We start from the raw sequence: 18,391 nt of genomic DNA, 5'->3' as shown, positions 1-18,391 counted from the left end.
AAGAGTGAAACTCTGTCTCAAAAAAAAAAAAAGGAAATAAAGAATATAAGATAAACCCTGGTTGTTAAAGAGAAATATCCACTCATTGTAGGTGAGCGTGGATGGAGTGGAGCTACAAGACCAGCCTCAATAATTCTGTAAGTGCTAAAGCATCCTTAATCAAACTCCTTCTTTATGTTAAAGCTTAATTGTGATTCTGAATGCACAAATCTAGCAATAGAGTGTACAGAAATATTAACAAGCCTTTTATGATGAATTTGGGTCAAGGGCAACACAGTATTTAATAGATTTGCTCACAAATACCCGGGGGGCAAGCTCTGTCATTGATCCTGGTTGTTCTGCAACAGCCAAAGTGGTTCAGGTTCTTTATAACACATGTAGGAATAAAAAGGAACTCCCACTTAAACCCAGCAAAAAAGTAAAATGCTGGACATGTCTTTCAGACTTATTTTCATCATGAAATTTCAAGGTAAATAAGCTTTGATATTCTCCCGAAGATACATTTGCTGGACTTAATAAACCCTAACATTACTAGTACTACTAAATGAAATAAATACGTAGTGTTTGGCTTTTCCAGTACTACATACGGAAAACTAAAATTGGTCTGGAAAAACAAACTTTCCATGAATTTTTATACCATAATCCCTCTTTAAATGGGCCTCTTAATTTTTTTCTGTTTTCTTCTTTTATTGACTTCATTTTTTTGTGTATGTGATAGGTAAAGAAGTCCAGTCAAAAAGTGTTTGTATAAGTAATGAAAATTTCTATAATTTCTTCAATTCAACTTGAATGGTTGTAAGCTCCTATTCTTCTGAGATAGTGGGATCAATGAAATGTCTCAATCATTTTAAGTGTCCCCACTTCTATCAGTCTCTATCATGGCTCTAGAGCACTCCCAATAACCAAGGCATTGGCACAGAAGAAGCAGCCTAGTACTCAGCCCATGGAACACAAAGCTCACCATGGATATGCTCCATTTGTCTTTAGGGCTCTTTCAGGCACTGCAGCAGCAACGTCATAGTTAAAGATTCAACATCTCCCCAGGAGGTCCCATCTGTAGAGATAACCTCACAGCGGTTGTCTATCTAACATCTTACACATCTCAGAGTGCAGCTTTGGAAGCAGGATCTTGCTCCAGGAACCATCCAAGTCCCTGCTTCATGACTTCCTGAACTCCTCATTTCTCACCACTAGTTCAAAGGAATCTTTTTCTCATCTACAAAATATAGTGGGCAATTTATCTCCCTTCTCATTTTCTTCTGATATTCTCTCCATACTCCATCCATCTCTGTTCTTCTGATCTATGCTAAAGCAGTGTCTCTTGACCTTGACTGGACATTAGAATTACTTTTAAACAAGTCCACCAAAGCTGGGTCCCAATACCAGACCAGCCAAAAATCAAAATCTCTAGGGATAGATCCCAGATTCCAAGTGATTCTACCCTGAAATGAGAATTGAGAATCTCTGCCCTAAAGGATTAGGACTTTGGAATCCTTCTTTTGGTAGAGTAGCATTCCTCCTTTGAAGGTGTAGGGAAGGAGAGTAACGGAGCCAATTATCTATTTAAATGATGGGAAGAAAAAAGAAATTCCAGCCAAACAAATCAAAACAACAAATATATAGCTATCATCAGATGTTCTAGGTTGATTTTGAAATTTGCAAAAGTAATAGTACATTCTTTGACTTTTCTTGTTCAATATATTAATAGTTTCTGGTACCTTTAACAAGCAAAAAGTAGCTTTGCATTCTATAAAGCATTTCATATAGCATATTTTTACTACAGTAAAATAGTCTAGAGGCCTGTGGCCTGTTTCATTCTTCTAAATGTATCACCTCCTCTGAGAGTAAAAGCCAAGCAACTGTCCCGTAACTTGTCCCTTATTGCTGCCAGACACCCAACAGTAAACAAGGACAAGCATTCTGACACAAGCACATGGTATGGGCCTGAAAGATAATGATGATCAGTGGAAAATTTACCATCTTGCACAATCAGGTTGGAGAATGTTCTGTTTTAGCTCCATTTCATGCAGCTCCATTCAAGGAGAAAATATCAGATATATCATATTTGAAAATATTCTCTATTTCATCAATATAGTTGATCAAAATCATAATGAAAATTTCATCCAAAATATTCACATAGTTCATCATAGGAGTAAAGCATATTCCAGAGACCTAGCCTGACATTTCTAACAACTAACTATTACTTTTAAGGCATTTAAACTGTTGTCTAACCTCTTTTCATTATAGGGTACTTAATTCAAACCATTAAATTAATAGACTATTGTATCTAAGTCTTTAACTAACTTTGCTCTGACTATTTCAAACATATACTTCCTTTAAGCTTTCTTCCATGCCAATATCAAGAAAATAAAAATCCTTTTAGCAAGGTAATAGAGATCACATGGGATATTTGTTATCTCACTTGTTCCTTTTATTTCTTACCTTCATGGGAAGCTTTTGGCATAAAAATGAAAGCTTACCCATTACTGTCAAGGATCTGCCTTATCGCTGCATGCTTTTGTTGTAAATCACAAGTATCCTCCTTTAAAACTGCCTGCGTATCTAATGATAATGTCTTATCAAACAGCAAAAACACGGGGAGTTTAGTTGGGGATAAATGAAAGTCAGAGGCCAATAAATCAAGTGGGTTGACTATTCCAAAAACAAAAAGCATATGGGGGAGAGAAAAACCCCTCCCCTCTGTAACATCTCAATTTCAGAAACCTCCTCAAGTTTCAAAATTCACAAAAGACCAAGAAAACAGGGAGGAGAGCACTACACACTGCGGTCTGTTATGGGGAAATGGGGGAGGCACGGGGGGGTGGGGAGTTGGGGAGAGATAGCATGGGGAGAAATGCCAGATATAGGTGAAGGGGAGGAAGGCAGCAAATCACACTGCCATGTGTGTACCTATGCAACAATCTTGCATGTTCTTCACATGTACCCCAAAACCAAAAATGCAATTAAAAAAAAAAAAGACCAAGAACAAATCAGGGATCTCTTATAAGGGACAAAACGATTTCAATTTACACACAAATTCCAAGGCCAAAAACTCGCCCAAGTGTCAGAGGCCAAATGTTTTGGATTTCACCCTTTCAAAGGCCAAGGAAGACTTTTCTGCAAAAAAGTACAGAGCTCCGTATATAACACATAGTCATGTCAGGGAAACCTCAGCCCCCAGGGGGTGATGATTAAGTTACAGCACATTTTTAAGTTCTGGATAATTATTCTCCATGTCAAACTCTTGGAGCTTTATTATCCCACAAGATACAATCTTTTTTTTTTTTTCAAGTTTTAGCAAGAAAAACGTTGGGTAAGAGCTAAAGTTTCCCTTTCTGTTTAATGCATTGCCTTTCTCCTCCATCATGCTTAGCATACACTGTCTCAAGTGTAGTCTTCTGTAAGGACTCATGGCTGTCAGCATAGAATTGGGAAAGACTATTTTGGTTTTCCTTCTTTGAAACTTGTCAAGTAGTAATAATTACCACAGGGCTGAACATCCAATACTAATCTAAACTCTACTAAGATTTTGAAGCAGGGTTGATTTGGCAAACAATATTTTTGATGGCAAATGAACATTTGAGTTTTCTCATTTGAAGATATTGCCTAATTAACTAACCATGAACTCCCTTAGCACAGACATTATTTTTTAAGAATCTTGGTGGCTATCTTTCCTAACACTTGTGACAGACAAGTGTTACTTCATACATATTTCATACATAAATGAAATGATTAATTTCATATATAAGTGAAATAATAATTAATTAATCATCCAATAAATCAATGAATCACCAAAACTGATATATCTTTTTAACTTTAGGATCCCTATTTTTGGTTGAATAGAATTTTTCAGTATGGCTATTGACTTCTAAAAAGTGAGTAGCAAAGCTAAATGACATAAAACACCAAAAGAAAGAAAAAAAGATATGACCTTGACCTGGTTATAAAACCAACTGAACAGTGTCAGAAGGCACTGATTGATTTGAGACTAGAATGGTCTTTGGAAATATGGAATGTAAATAATGAAAATGCTATATCAGGATCCCAGGTCAAATAAAGCACGCCTTTAGGTCTGTCAATTTCTCCCAGCAAATTGTCATCTGGCAACAAAACACCTGAAAAGACATTTTACAGTGGCAAATATCTATCACATACCTCATCTATTACATAGACAAATGACCACTTAGGGAAAGAAGTCTTCTTTGCCAATAAAAAATGTCAGAGATTATGGGTGGGGACATAATCTATCTTGGAGAGTACAGAGCACATTTGGTCTAATAGGCTTATTTTCAGGACACAAAATAAATGTCAGCATTCCAAAGACTCACGCTTACTATGAAAGTGTCCAATGAAGGTCCTTGAACCCGGCCTAGAGGCTCTCCTTTATCCTCTCTCCCAACCATATTCCCCATTGTAAATCCTTAACATAGTATAGTCATTGTATGCTAGCATGCCTCCGTCAATTCCAGTAGCCCCATGGCTTTCAGAAAATATTTTAATACTCCATCTTGGCAATCAAGGGCCATTTTTCATGTATTTTGCTTGCATTTCTATCATAGCACTTAATACAATATGCCTAATATTGTAATTAATTTTTGAGACTACCTACCTACCTTATGAACTGCTGTTGAAAAAAGGTTATTTAAATCAACAGTTACTCATGTCAAAAGAAATTATATTTGTTTGCAATCTGTTAGTATCACTCACTACAGTAGGCATGGGTACCATATGCCAAATATTTCTGGGTCTCTATCATTCCAGGCATGAGGTAGGACAGTATTTTCTCATCCCTTTGTGGCTGGATGGAACTAGTGACTGGTTCTAATCAATGAGTTGTAAGTAGACATGATTTGTGTAACTTCCTAGACTGCACATTTAATGGCTGATGGAGAGCCTCCAAGGTCTCTTTTCCCTGTTTTGGTGGCTGGCAATGTTCACCTTAGTGACTATTCCAACAGCTTGCATCCCAAAGTGATTATGATATGCAGAACACCCCTGTTGATCAGGGATAGACAAATAGCATAAGCAAAATAAAACTTATCTTAAGTCACTCATATTTAGAGTTGTTTGTTACTATAGAACACTCTATCCTTACTGATAAAAGTGCTATGATAAACACTTTCACATATATTAGTTGGTATTCACTATAACCTGTGGGTATGACAGATGTGAGCAATATTTTAAAAATGAGGTTTTCAAAAGTGAAGAATTTGCCCGAAGTCAAGTAGCTTTACGCATTCTTTCATACAACAAACATTCATTGAGCATGGCTTTGTGCCAGTTAATATTCTAAGTAGTCGTAGAGAACAAAAGGAAAAAGGCTCCTGATCTCAGAGTTCACATTCTAGTGGAAAGAGACAGATAAAAGAATCATTTATAAATAAGAGAATTCTAGATAATAATATGTATTACTCAAAAAATTAAAATCAGGTGGCATTATAGAAAAAAACAGGGTGGCTATTTGTATTGATCATGGAAAGCCTCTCTGAGGCTTAGGCTAAGAGGTAAATGATGAGAGAGCTCAGTACACAAATATCAAGAGAAAAAGACTTCCCAAAAAAAGGGCAATAGTTCATGCCAAGGTCTTAACGAACAGAAACAAGCTTGTTACACAGAGAAAAATGCAAAGGTCAGTGAGGTCATGTCATAATGGACAAGGAAGGAAATGTTCAAGAAAGAAGGGAAAGAAGGAAAATCATATAGAGTTGTGAATTGAAAGAAGAAATAGGGATTTGATTTTCCATGTGATGAGATACTAGATAAAAGTTTTAAGTACAGTTGTATGATTTCTCTTTTTTAAAAAAATTGCTCTGTCTGCTATGTGAAGAATGGGCTATGGTGGAACAAGACTGGAACAGAAAGTCCCATGTGATGGCCATGGCTGAAGTCCACTAAGATATTAATAGGGGATGTAGATAGAAGTAGACAGACTTAGGACATGATCAACAAGACAGATGCATGGATTGAAAGTAGAGGGGTGATCAAGTATAACCCCTGGGGAGAGAAAGGAGTTCTCTCTAAATTTTTTGCTAGAAAAACTTGGTAGATGGTGCTTTTGCTGGAATGCAAGAAATTGGGAGAGAAGGAGGTTTGCAGAAGTGGAAGGAAATCAAGTTCTGTCTTACACGTATTAAGTATGAAATTCCTACTAAGCATCTATGTGTACATGTTAAGCTGAATATATAATTCAGAAGTTCAGAAAAAAGATTGGAACTGGTGCGATAAATTTATGAGTTGTTGACATAATTATTAAAGTTCTAAGATTGATGGAGGCAACTAAAAAGAACCTATAGGTAAACAGGGAAAGGGGACCAGGCAGAAACCGAGGGTACTCTAACCTTTCAGATGTCAGCAGCAGAAGAATTGCTGAGACATTAGGCAGAAGTGACCAGTGACAAAAAGGAAAAACTAGGAAATAGGATGGCACAAAAGCCAAGAAAAAAATGTGCTTCAAAGAGCAAGATGTGGTCACCCTGCTAAATGCTGCTGAAACAAGAAGATTGGATTTAGCAAAACAGAGTTCATGGAAGACCTTGATAAATGTAACCTCTGCGGAATGGTGAGTATGGAAGTCTGCCTGGAGAGAGGTAAAGAGGATGTGCGAACTGAGTAAACGTGAGGTGAGGACAATATCTGCAGACAGTTTTGTTTTGAGGAAAAGCAGAAAAATAGGGCAGCAGGTTGAAAGAAATCTGGGATCAAAGAAAGTCTTTTTAAAGAAAAAAAATCTTACCTATTTTATGACCTATGAAAGTCCACAGTCCTAACCAAGATTTCTGAAATATCTGGGAGGAGGCAGAGATGATAGAGATGTGTGAGTGTATTAGTAAGTGTATGTTGGTGAGGGCAGCAGAAAGAACTATAACAATTGTCACTCAGTAATGGTGACCTCTGTGGTCCCCACACCTTTTACGTACTTGGATCCTTTCTGTTGTCCACTATATTAGCTTACATTCTAACAGTGGAGGGAAGGCGATTCTTATGAGGTATTCAGGGGGAAAGACTTTATTGAAGATTTGAGGGTAATGAGGGAAACTCACATAGCATACTGTACACCAAAACAATTAAAAAAAAAAACTCACATAAAATATTCCTTCTCTTAAAAATCAGCCATACAATCACATGGTTTTCACCAGCCCATTGTCCTCCATAGCACCCAGACTTCTGCTGTCTGACTGGTTCCTCACCCCTCCTTTCTTCCTCTCTTTTGTTCTATCTTCTGTGTTTCCTCTTAGGCACATACACGCACAAATAAAAACTCTGTGTGTGTGTGTGTGTGCGCGCGCGCGTGCGTGTGTGTGTGATATGTAGATTTTTATTGGAGATCTATTTACTCTTTTCTTTGTAGTGGAAAGAAAGGCACTTGGGTGCCCACTGATACCTACACCCTTAACTTTTATTACAAATCACATAGTTCCCTTTCTAAAAGTAATTCTGGAGCCAGTTCTTTAGATAATACATTTTCCATCTTGTTCCATATATAAACCACCAGACACAGCACCTATCCTATTAAGGCATTCAACAAGTGCCAGCTCTTGACTTTTTTCCTCAGTGAGGAAACCTGAGCAGAGGCAAACGTTCTGACAGAATTTCAAACAAGGTTTTCCACACAGCCTTAATTAATGTTTATTGAGTTACGTAAGTGGTGCTCTTGGGTTAGAAGAATATCCACTGGCTTCTTCTAAGTGTTAAAAGAAGTTAAGAGCTGTATTTACTATTAAGAATTAAAGGTCTAAACATAAGACCTAACACCATAAAAACTCTAGAACAAAACCTAAGCAAAACCATTCAGGACATAGGCATAGGCAAGGACTTCATGGCTAAAACACCAAAAGCATTGGCAACAAAAGCCAAAATAGACAAATGGGATCTAATTAAACTCCAGAGCTTCTGTACAGAGAAAGAAACAATCATTAGAGTGAACCAGCAACCAAAAGAATGGGAAAAAAGTTTTGCAATCTACCCAACTGACAAAGGGGTAATATCCAGAATCTACAAAGAACTAAAACAGATTTACAAGAAAAAAAAAAAAAAAAACCATTTAAAAGTGAGCAAAGTATATGAACAGACACTTTACAAAAGACATCAATGAGGCCAACAAACATATGAAAAAATGCTCACCATCACTGGTCATTAGAGAAATGCAAATCAAAACCACATTGAGATACCATCTCATGCCAGTTAGAATGGCAATCATTAAAAAATCTGGAGACAACAGATGCTAGAGAGGATGTGGAGAAACAGGAACCCTTTTATACTGTTGGTGGGAGTGTAAATCAGTTCAACCATTGTGGAAGACAGTGTGGCAATTCCTCAAGGACCTAGATATAGAAATACCATTTGACCCAGCAATTCCGTTACTGGGTATATATCCAGAGAATTATAAATTGTTCTGTTATAAAGACACATGCACACTTATGTTCACTGAGGCACTGTTTGCAGTAGCAAAGACCTGGAACCAACCCAAAAGTCCATCATAGATAGACTAGATAAAGAAAATGTGGCACTTATACAACCATGGAATACTATGCAGCCATAAAAAACGATGAGTTCATGTCCTTCATAGGGACATGAATGAATCTGGAAACCATCATTCTCAGCAAACTGATACAAGAACAGAAAACCAAACACCATATGTTATCACTCATAAGATGGGTGTTGAACAATTAGAACACGTGGACACAGGGAGGGGAGCATCACACACTGCGGTCAGTAGGGGGCTGGGGAGGGACAGCGGGGGTGGTAAGGGTGGGGAGGGATAATGAGGGGAGAAAAACCAGATGTAGGTGATGGAGGGGGATGAAGGCAGCAAACCACCTTGCCATTTATGTACCTATTCAACAATCCTGCATGATCTTCACATGTACCCCAGAACCTAAAAAAAAAAAAAAAAAGAACAGAGTGATAGACCCTGCAACTTCACAGCTTTTTAGAAAGTGTTTACTGGTCCAAAAAGTTTTGATCCTTTAAAACATTAAAATCCTAGCACACTATATTTATGCAGTCTCTCTCTTCTTTTTCTAGAAATATTAATTTTAATATATAAATGATAGATTAATGAGATTTGACCTTATGTGGTCTTCAGAAACCTGCATCAATCTGAACTCTCCAGCCCTTCACCCAAAGAATGGTAACTTATAAATATACATCACTTGCAAAGAAATTTGGACATATAAACATGTGCCCTTAACTTTTGCAACTTTTTGCACATCTAAAAAGGTCATTCAGAAAAAAACAGTACGTTAAAAAATTGCACTATTATATTCTGAGTAAAAAATCCAGTTTTTATATGCCAATGTGGCTGGAACAAAGAGAAAGATGCAGGCGTCAGGAAGATTTACAACATGATTGAAATCTTAGGTTTAAGGGACCCTTCTATTACAATTTGCAGATTTGGTATTTAAACACATTTTGTCTAAGAGAAAGAAGACCTGGAATCTTTTACCATCCATATCCAATTTACTGTTCATATCTGTATGCACATGATTGAAAATATACTGGAAAGCCAAACCAAATGCCCCATAAAACTAGCACTACTCTGAGACAGTCAGTGACCACTTTAGTGCTAAGGGTTATAGGAAGAAGAGATGGGACACAGACAATAAGCATATATTCATTAAATATAGTTTTGACTGGCTCCCATATACCTCATCTTTGACCACCAAGTACTCCCTGTCACCTCTTTAAATGTAATCCTTGTCTTTCCCAATGGGAACAAAGTACATTTTCTTATCTACAAAAACATCTCATCACGATGAAATGAAAATAATTGACACTTTCTATTTTTAGAACCAGTATCTCTAATTCCTTCTGTGTTACTACAGGCAACTGGGACTCTAGTTTCAAATCACACATAGTTGTATGCAAGTACACACACACAGGCAGAAATATTGGGAGTGGAAATCAATTATGCAGATAATTTTTTTATTATTGCTTTTTTCTCAAAAGGTGAGGTCAAAAGAATAAAGAGAGAACTACTTAGGTGAAAATAGTATTTTGTGCACTAGAAATTAAATGTAACATCGCAGATATAATGCAGAGAATGGATGAATTAGAAAAACAGTACTGCTTCTTAAGGCTCACCTGTGCAAGAGAAGTCATCCACACGAATGTATCCTGGGATACAGTCACAGCGATATAACCCAGGAAGGTTGACACACACAGTATTGGCATGACAGTAATGCATCTTAGCTGCACACTCATCAATATCTGAAGGAACAAAAAAGACAAAAGATCATGATTAGTAAAATAATGGAACAAGAGTGTAATCATATTGCAGATAAATTACAAAAGGTGAATGTCCGTTGAAGCCAAGAGGAAAAGGAACACGCATTAAATACAAAACCTTAAGTGAAAATTCATCTGGGTGCATTAGATCCTATCCTGAGCTGAAAGTGTTTTTAGAATGATGCATGGTGAGACACACAGGTAAGAACCTAAGAAGTATGAAGACTGAATTTACAACTGTTAGTTTCTTCCCAAGGAGAATACTCTTTTTAAATGCACAAATTCAAGGAATTCTGTGTCCACTAAGTTGATACTAATGACTATTTATTAAGTGTCCACAGTACATGGTGTAGCTTTTATCAGAGGAATCAAGGGAATCTAGTCCCTCTGCTTGTATGTCTTACTAAGACATACTTCAACCCATCTGCTAAAAAATGATGGTACAGCTAGTTTCTCCCATGTTGTACTATGAACATGGACAGCCACTGTTGCCTGATACAAATTAATGTCTCTCATCTTTTGACCTGGGGCTCTTCTCTATGTGATAGAATAATGGACTAATTCAACAAAAGATCTTGTTCTCTTTGGGATGGAGTTCAGAGCATCACCTGCTTTCTCATAAAAGTTCATGATGGGGATTAAAATAGCCTACAACCTTAAGCACAGAATTTAGCCTTTCTGGATATTGTTTTCAAAAATAGATTTATGTTCCTTTTACTCAGACTGCTTGTGTGTGATAGTTAGAGAGAGAACATGAGTACATCATGGGAATCCAAGATAGAAAATATGAGCTCTAGTTCCAGTTCTGATGGCTAATAGCCTATAACTTGCATTCAACTACTCTGGGTCCCAGTATCAACATCATTTTGTCCCAAGAGTCAATTCTGAAACCCGTGTTTTGTATTTGTAAAGACATTATCTAATTTAATCCATATGCAATCCCATGACCAAAATACAAACACTACTCCCATTTTACAGTCTAGAAAACAGAGGTTTAGAGAATTTAAATATCTGGCACAAGTCATCCTGTTAGAACAAGCTAGACCTGGGATTTGAACTTAGAAGTTATTTACTATTATTTACTTCATGAAAGCACCTTGAAAAGAGTGATTGGTCAAGTACAGTATTTCTATTACAATAATCACTGAAGCTTTAAATGTTATTACTATACAAAAACTGAGGTTAAAATTGGCTACATTGAGTCACTAGGAAACTCATTAATCTATTTATTTTCAAAAAAAATAAGTTGATATAATTCCTAATAAAATACATTGAAATAACATCAGATTCTTTTCAGGGTTAAAGGTCTGACAGTCTATAAATAAAAGTTATTTTGAGGTCATTGAAGTCTGAGAAGGAGACCCACAGTGAGCAAGACTTCCATAACTATGAAATAAGAACAGAACACCAGAAATTAGTGAAATAAGTCAGGCAATCAACTTCCTGCAGGCCAATCATCATCTGAGAGGTTGCTTCCTGGGGAACTCAACTTGCACCAAGAATCCTGATGAAGGCAAGGAATTATTACAGTCAGACTACTGGAATGCAAGAGATGGAAAACTAAAAGAAGGAGTCATAGAGTAGTGTGATGACATTAAGATTTTGGAAGTGATTTAGTTATTGTTGCTTATAAGGTCTTTGGAAGAACTATGAAAGGCCAGTGTAGGGGGAATAGATATAGCAAGTGAGAGGTTGGGAACAAGAAGAGAAGCCAGGTATTAGAGAGGGCTGCTTGACATTAGTGTGTTGTTCATAAAATATTATGAGTTTTCCTCTCTCTGGGCACACTGCACAATTATATTTCCCCATTCTTTTCAAATTTATGCATGGTTTAAATTAATCTCATGAGTGAGCATGAAATCTGAGTGGAAGCATATCACTTCTAAGTGGAAAGATTAACAGCTATCATTCAGCTTACCACATTTGATTGTCTCTGCCTTGTAACTCACGGAAGCAAAGACATGGAGACTCTTTCAGCCTGAGCCCCCAAGTGAGGAGCAAGCCATGAGGGAAGCACCACATACATATTGCATGAGTTAGAAATATGCCTTTTTTGACTTTAGCCACCATGCCTTCTTTGACTGGTGCAGAGAATGACTATAAAAGTTATCTCAAAAAAGGATATCATTAAGCTTCATCTTGAAAGATGAACAAGGATTCATCAGGTAGGGAATGAATGTAGGGAAACTATAGAGGCTAAAGTTTTTGTCAAGTCAGAAAAGGAAAGAATTATTTCGTCGTGTACACTCAAAGAACCTTCGTTAGCCTTCTACTAAGCCCAGAGGTGGAGTGATGAACAAAATGCCACATAGGCCTCACAGACTGGCAAGACACTGAGGGAAATGTGTAACACCTTCTACCAAGGATGTGAGACATTTCAACAAGGGGAATTTGACCTACTCTGAGAGAGTCAGAGAAGGATTTTCTATGGTAGTGATGCTTTATCTGAGACATGAAACAAGTGAAACAGGCCAAGGAAAGAGAAATAACCTACCAGACAGATAAGAACATTTGAGAAGACTTAGTTACAAAAAGGATCTTTGCCTATTTGAAATGAAACTGGAAAAATAAGCTTCGGCCAGATCCTGTATGGACATTAGTGTGCTGCTCATAAAATATTACCAGTTTTAGATCCTGCCAGGCCTTGTAGGCCATGTGAAGGAGCTCAGACTTTCATCAGAGTAGTAACACAATTCAATTTCTCTGTTTCTAAAATATTACTCTGGCTGTAGTGAAGAGAATTGATTAGAGCAGGGCACGCTGAAGGCTAAATCATGCTGGTATTTTACTCACAGAGATACAGCCACACTGAATTCCATCTCACTCTGCTGGGACGCCTAGCCATCCTTTAAGATGAGAAACTAGTCAGGACTTGCCTTAGAGGCAATTCAATCTTTGGCCCATGGGCCACAGCTGCCAACCAGCCTGCTGAGTGCAATGAATGTTTCCTTGCCATGGACCCTTGTCAATACCTCCCAGAGAAACCTCCTAGCTCATTTCCCTTAGGCCATCACCAAGCTGCTGAGAGGCCTCTGCCTCATCTAGATTTTAGGGAGTTACTTGGCTATAACAAGCTTATTTTGAATCAAACCAGCCAAGCTATTTCCTTGTTTCATAAGATTCCAAGGCCCTGAATAAAAATATTTTCAAAAACCAGACAAGGGATGGTTACAAAGCCCCAGTGAGAAATAGTCACATGGATTCAATCCAATCCTTGCTCACTACATGTTATCAAGACCCCATGCCCACACATCCCTGCTGCTCTGCTGATGTGTTTGTGAATAGATTGTTTTCACTTTATACCATTATTAATTTCAGCTCTTGCATATCTAATAATTTCCTGGTACTAGTCCAGAAAAAGCACTGAAAATAAAGATGAAAAGTTGACAAATGTGCCAGAAAATTAAACTGTCACAATCTTGCCTTTGTTGCTTATTCTTCGTCACGTAACCACCAGATATAAAAGCTACCTTGTGGTAAAAATGGTGGGGACAGGAGAGGGAAAGTGAAGTGGAGTAATCCAGCTGAGCCTCTTGAGACAAAAAGATAAAAGAAAGGAAGGAACTGGCAACTCCTATGGTTTTGGGATGGGGACAGGGGATGGAACACGTTAGCCCAAAGATTGCCTCTCCATTCTCAGGGAAACACACAACCCAGAAGACAGTTTCAATAGGATTTCAGGGTGTTTCAAAAGCAAATCTGATTATATGATTATAAACAGAGTCAAAAAAGAATTAACATCTATACAGAGCTGGGTTATCCTGAGAAAACAATCTTCAGAAAGAGCAAACAATTGAGATTTTTATAAATGAGGCTAGGACAAATGCTGCTTTTTGTTCACAGAAAAAAGGCTCTGAAAGGTATTGAATAATTACAAAACAGAAATCATAACTACCTAATGAAAGAATGAACTGACATTTAAAGAGAGAAATTGAGTTGGACCAAAGCAATGAGAATGCTAACCACAGGCTTGAAATGCAGTCTGACCTTTGCCCAGGTGGTGAAAGTGCTCTGCTTGAAGCAGATAATCTTGAGCAATGGTCATATTCATCCAAAAGCCAGGAGACAAGAAAAGGCTAAGCCTGAGGCTAAATCTCAGAGCAGAAGTTGAACATACACAAATCCAGGCTCATGCTAAAAATCTGAATCAGTCCAGAAAGCTTTGCTAGGAAGAACTACTGTTAACCCAACATTTACCGGAAGGATGAATTATTTTAAAAGCACATTGTTAGGCACAGGCTGATACCAGTATTCTGAGATGGTACATACCTTATAAAAGAAAACTAGGAACAGCCCCTGGCAATTGGTAAATACCCAATAAATATCTGCTGTTGTTTTAGGTATCAGACACTATGCTAGGTACTTTATATGGAGCATCTCATCATTCCATTTATCTTGACTACTCATAAGTAGGTATCTCCATGCCATGAAACTGAGGCTCAGCGATATCAGGTCACTCACTTCACTTGTCAAAGTAAAAAATCAGTAAGCACAGAAACCTGGGTCTGAATCCAAACAATATGACCACCAAGTTGTCATTGTTCTCACCGTGCCAGTTTTAGTGCTGAATAACATTTTGATGCTATGATTATGTTAGCTGTATCTGATGTTTATGACTATGATTATGTCAGATACATCATGATGTATTTGGAAACAAATGGATCTCTAAGTTCTATATCCGTGTGCAAGGCCATTCATGACATTTGTTCTGGCATTACTTTCTCTGTTAAAATGGCACTTCTGGCCCTTGCATTGCTGCTTCCTTGGATCTTTTAAATCAAATCCTTATACTTTCACACTTTAGACTCCAGTAACCCAAGGCCCCCAAACCGGCAGAAGGATTTTGCTCCCAGCTGGAACTCACAGATTGAAACAGCCTCTACTGATATAGCTTGAGACTATGGAATTAGTAGTAAAAAGAAGTTTTTTTATTATTAAGTATTGTTAGAGAAACATCTATAAACCCCAGTACAGCATATATCATCTTGAGTATAATGGGGCTTAAATTGTGATTCATTCATATAAATTGCTTGTCGCTTTTGAAATATTAGAGTTCATTTTCTGGTGGTCTTTTGAGGTAATAAAAATACATGATTTATATCCCTCCCCTGGATGGTGAAATAGTTCATTTTTGTTTTAAAAGATATACTTATGGACTTTAAAATGAAACTTGATGTGGCATAATGATTCCTCACATATCACCAGGCTCCATCTGCATAAGAGTTCAGAACAAACACAGACTGAAATCTGGCATCATCATCACTAAATTAGAGTGCAGGGCCTAGGTAGTCAATAGAAGCATATACAAAGAATTCTCTTAATAAAATGACATGATCTACTCAGGCTTGTTCCATAAAGATTTCCTAGAAAAAGAACCCAGGGAGGGATATACCCAGGAGGGAAAAAGGCATGCCCCACTCCCTGTGTTTCATTACTCCTAACCATCCCATGGGCTGACATCAGATGCTACATGTAGAGTACCTAAAATTTTAACCAAGGTTCTTATGACTCCAAAAGGGATACTTGTTCCATGCTAACTACTGAATCAAGAACACTGAATCCACAGTCAAAAGTCAAATTCTATTCTTGCTTTTTTATCTAGCTAACTGGGGTGCCAGGCAAGTAACACTTTTCTTCTCAAGACCTTGATTTTTCCTCTCTATAAATTCAGGGAATTGGACAAGAAATAATTTTGCCACCCATTGATTCTAAAGTTCTTGGCACATTCAGGTATTTTGTCCACATACAAAAGCCTGCTTCTGGAGCAGCTTCTCTTGGGCCACTCCCTCTCTTTGCAAGAGGAGCTTACAGATGTTCCAGATGCCATTCCCAAGATATAGGTCTTGGAAAATACTATTTAGATGACCTGAGCCCCCACACTGTTTCTTGATAGCTGTGTCAACTGTGTTGACATCTCCCCTGAAAACTAAGAGCGACTAGAATGAGAAAGCAGATACCCACACAAAAGTACAGCTCTTGGCAAGTTCTTCACGGATTGGTAAGATAACTTGCAGAGCAATTTTATCAGACTTGAACCTTCTGACTTTGCAGAGATCCATGAACTATAAAAACACAGTGGCATTGGCCAATTGGTTGGTATATTAGAACTATCATTACTTTCTCTTTGTGTCATGCTGAATTTTTTTTTTTTAACTGGGCCTATGTATCTCTGATTTGAACTTATAACTCCAGTGAGGTTTTAGGGCAGTGAAAATACTCTATATGATATTATAATGGTGGATTCAGGTTATTATATATTTGTCCAAACCCATAAAATATACAACACCAAGAGTGAACCCTAAATATCTATTATGGACTTTGTATAATTATAATATATCAGTGTAGATTCACCAATTGTAACAAATGTTCCACTCAGGTGAGATATACTGATAATGGATAACAGTAGGTAGTAAATGGGCAATCTCTGTGCTTTCAGTTTTGCTATCAGCCTAGAACAGCTCTAAAAAATCCTTTTAAATTAAAAAAATAATAAAAACATTGAGGCAGACAAGATGTAAATTATTCTTCCCTTTTGTAGATGATAAAGACCCAGAGAGAATTTCCAACTTGCCCAAAGGAACACCAATAATCATTGCACTGAAAACAGAATCAAAGTCTTCTAATTCTGAAATTAGTACTTTATCCAATGTTCCACATTTTTTCTATAATTACAGTGTCGTCTCTAAATCAAGGGAAGAAAATCAAATGCCTATAGAACCTAGGAATATAAATCAAATACCTACAGAAGTCAGATAAAAAATATACATGCAAACCACGTCCCTTCCACAAAGAAATCAAGTCTTTATTTTTTTTAACACATAAAGCCTCTCTCTCTCTCTCTCTCTCTCTCTCTCTGTCTCTCTCTCCTTCTTCTTCCTCCTTCTCATTTTTCTACTCCAAGAACAAAGAAATGAATCTCTCTTATAAGAGAAGAAAACACAGTGTAAGGCCAAGGCAATAAAAAGTGACACTTAACCCCAGTGGTAGAAAAACAACAGGAAAAGTGTAGACTGTAGAAAACTGGAGCTCTAGTCAAACATTGCCAGGAATGTATGATAAGAAACAATAAGTGCAGCCTGTAAAACTGAACTGCAGACACAGATATGCAAACTGGAAGCTTTCACCGGTACCAGCTTGCAACTGGTACATAGTACTTTCTAGGTACCAGGCAGTTTTAAGTGCTTTACATGGATTAACTCATTTAATATTCACACTCTATGAGGTGCATATGAGGACCATCCTCATGTTACAGATGACGAATTAGAGGATAGAAACATGCAGTAAACTGTCTAAGGTAACATAACTAGGACTGGAATGCCAGGATAGGAGTTCAGGCAGCACAACTCCACGGTCTGTATTGCCTCTCAGGAATTGTGAGCTAGGTCTCTGATCTTTTTAGAGAAGTGAAAATCCGAGTATTATTTTTTAAATATTGGCTTCATCTTTTTCTCCAAACATTTTGAACCAAGCAAAACATAGCTATAAAATTTAACTCATGGAGGTCTGTGCCTTAAAGTATGTTATCACAAGGAGCATTAGTGGGCCAAGAGGGGAGAGAAAGAGAGACACAGAGAAAAGAAAGATGAAAGGAAGAAAGAGAGGGAGGAAGCGAAGGAGGGAGGAAGACAGGGAGGAAAAAGAGAGAGAGGGGGGAAAGAAGGGAGGGAGGGAGGGAAGAAAGAACCAAGCAAAACATAGCTATCTATCAAATTTAACTCATGGAGGTCTGTACCCTAATGTATGTTATCACAAGGAGCAATAGTGGGCCAAGAGGTGGGGGGGGAGGAGAGACAGAGACAGAGAGACAGGAGAAAGATGAAAGGAATAGAGAGAGGGAGGAAGGGAGGGAGGGAGGAAGGGAGGGAGGGAGGGAGGGAGGAAGGGAAAAAGGAAGGGAGGAAAGAAGGGAGGGAGGGAGGGAAGAAAAATGGGAGGAAGCGAGGGAGGGAATGAGGGAAGGAGGAAGGGAAGGAAGGGAAAGAATAAAGAGAACAGGAGAGAAGGGGAGGAGAGGGGTGAAGAGGGGAGGGAAGGGAAGGGGAGCGGGTAATGATATAGGAGTTAAGAAGAAATTATTTAGGCAGACAGTGGGGGTAAGAAAGTCCTTGGTAAGATTTTCCTTTTAATGAAAAGCAACCCCAGAATTGATTTCTTTTTTAACAAA

The 18,391-nt window shown here is 37.8% G+C and overlaps 1 protein-coding gene across 3 annotated transcripts in view; it reads right to left on the bottom strand.

Moving 5' to 3' along the window:
* Positions 1–18,391, bottom strand: part of NELL1 (neural EGFL like 1) — an 888,103-nt gene that overhangs the window by 435,123 nt on the left and 434,589 nt on the right. For all 3 annotated transcript variants that reach the window (XM_017525920.2, XM_017525921.2, XM_037737557.1), the window contains one exon: positions 10,084–10,209. In XM_017525920.2, the coding sequence (XP_017381409.1) occupies positions 10,084–10,209 (126 nt within the window). The remainder of the gene's footprint in view (positions 1–10,083; positions 10,210–18,391) is intronic.

Source organism: Cebus imitator, unplaced genomic scaffold (assembly GCF_001604975.1).
Source record: "Cebus imitator isolate Cc_AM_T3 unplaced genomic scaffold, Cebus_imitator-1.0 Scaffold39, whole genome shotgun sequence".
In the NCBI taxonomy this organism is placed as follows: domain Eukaryota; kingdom Metazoa; phylum Chordata; class Mammalia; order Primates; family Cebidae; genus Cebus; species Cebus imitator.
Note: the sequence above shows the minus strand (reverse complement) of the source record. Positions and strands in the feature narration are given on the sequence as shown.